This window comes from Apium graveolens, chromosome 10, assembly GCF_009905375.1.
Source record: "Apium graveolens cultivar Ventura chromosome 10, ASM990537v1, whole genome shotgun sequence".
NCBI lineage: Eukaryota > Viridiplantae > Streptophyta > Magnoliopsida > Apiales > Apiaceae > Apium > Apium graveolens.
The window spans coordinates 191,725,855-191,727,427 of NC_133656.1; the positions used below are offsets into that span (position 1 = coordinate 191,725,855).

Here is a 1,573-nt window from a genome sequence, read left to right on the forward strand (position 1 = left end):
AAAAAAATAGATAACCTCAAACTACAATCCCAGGGGAAAAATCGTGAAGTTACAATAAATTTAGAAATATACCTTTTGAGCATTATTAACTAATGAACGCATCGTTTGTTTGACCGTGATATCCTTTCCCTTCTCAACTCTCCTTTTACGCTATAAAATAAAAAATATGGTCAAAACACAAAAGAGAAGTGATCTTATGATATTATTTTTAAAAATAACAATGTCATACACCGGAAAGAATAACATGTACGTCTTCCTTTTCACTTAAACTATCATGTCCACAAACACACGGCCTATCAAATTCCAATTCCAGATCAGACCATACCTCTACAACCTTTTTTCTTAATTTTTTCATGGATTATGTAGCTTCAACCAACTCAGCTGCCTACGCCTTCAGTTTCAGCTTTTCTCTTTCTCTCTGATTTTCTTCGGCTCTTACCCTTCTCTTCAATTAATAATCTACAACCTTGGCCTGCATTAAAGCCACTAATTATAAACTCAAAAATATGTGTGATACCATTTGATTTTATTAAACGGACATAACCAAAATTATACCTTGCTAGTTGCTTTCTCTTTGCCACTTGGAACCGGCATCTCCTTTTCACTTGGATTCTTTTTCTGCTGGGGCTCATTATCAGTTGCGTTATTGTTCTCCTTTTCAGTTGCATTCTTTTTCTCCGTCAACTCACTTGCAATTTTTTTCTCATTATCACTTCTTCTATTTCTTTTTTTGTTAATCTGCTGATCAGGTACATTTTCAATCGATTTTTTTTCCTGCTCATATGCATCCTTGGCCAACTTCTTTTTATCTAGTTTTTGTTGTTTAACTTCTTGAACCGTCACAAAGTTTCTTTTCAACTGGAAATCAACACCTACATACAACAGTAATTACGAAAAAACATTAAAAATTATGTCAATCTCACACAACAGTAATTAGAAAATGTAGCCAACTTTACCTTCAAAAAAGCTTGTCCTTGGTCTTACGATTACATGGGGTTGGGTCTGACTTGCAGGCTCAATAGCTTTTTCAACAACCCTGTCAATATATAGATCTAGGAAATAATCATTTTTCATACCTTCTCCAAGACTAATCGCTTCTGCGTTAGTAACGATTAATTTCCAGCCACCACTTTGTTTCTTTACATATACGCCTCCAATTTCACTATACCCGATATTATCTTTAACATATTTCATGATAACCGAGTAGGAGAATCAATCAGGGTCAACAGCTTGAGCAATAGTGATGTAGCTTCCACGTGAATACTTTTTTTAAAAAAAATTCTCCCTTATGGTAAAAACTGAGAAAAAAAATAATTGTCTGCCATTTCCTCAGAATAACAAAAACATGAAAAATTCATTAGTCCACACATTTTACCAATATAAGAAGGTAAAAATTAACAAGTAACTGAACTATAACTAATATATTACCGCTTAAACTTAACAAGTAAATTATAACTAATATGTTAACGTTAAAAATTAATAAGTAAATTACAACTAATATATTAACGCTAAAAATTAACAAGCAAGTTATAACTAATATATTAACAATAAAAATTAACAAGTAATGAAACTG

General features: G+C 32.0%; 1 protein-coding gene across 1 annotated transcript; it reads right to left on the reverse strand.

The window, feature by feature from the left end:
* Window positions 1-331: 331 nt before the first annotated feature.
* Window positions 332-1,200, reverse strand: LOC141689497 (uncharacterized). The gene is made up of 3 exons (XM_074493800.1): window positions 957-1,200; window positions 556-872; window positions 332-472 (listed from the first exon to the last, which is right to left on the reverse strand). The coding sequence occupies exons 1-3, from the start codon at window positions 1,192-1,194 to the stop codon at window positions 452-454; spliced, it is 576 nt and encodes a 191-aa protein (XP_074349901.1). The 5' UTR covers window positions 1,195-1,200; the 3' UTR covers window positions 332-451.
* Window positions 1,201-1,573: the final 373 nt, after the last annotated feature.

Excerpts from the sequence above, each read along its gene's own strand:
- LOC141689497 (XM_074493800.1), bottom strand. The coding sequence starts at position 1,194 with ATGAAATATGTTAAAGATAATATCGGGTATAGTGAAATTGGAGGCGTA. Across the intron at positions 873-956 it reads AAGGACAAGCTTTTTTGAAG|GTGTTGATTTCCAGTTGAAA; the intron begins GTAAAGTTGGCT and ends TGTTGTATGTAG. Across the intron at positions 473-555 it reads AAGAGAAAGCAACTAGCAAG|GCCAAGGTTGTAGATTATTA; the intron begins GTATAATTTTGG and ends GCTTTAATGCAG.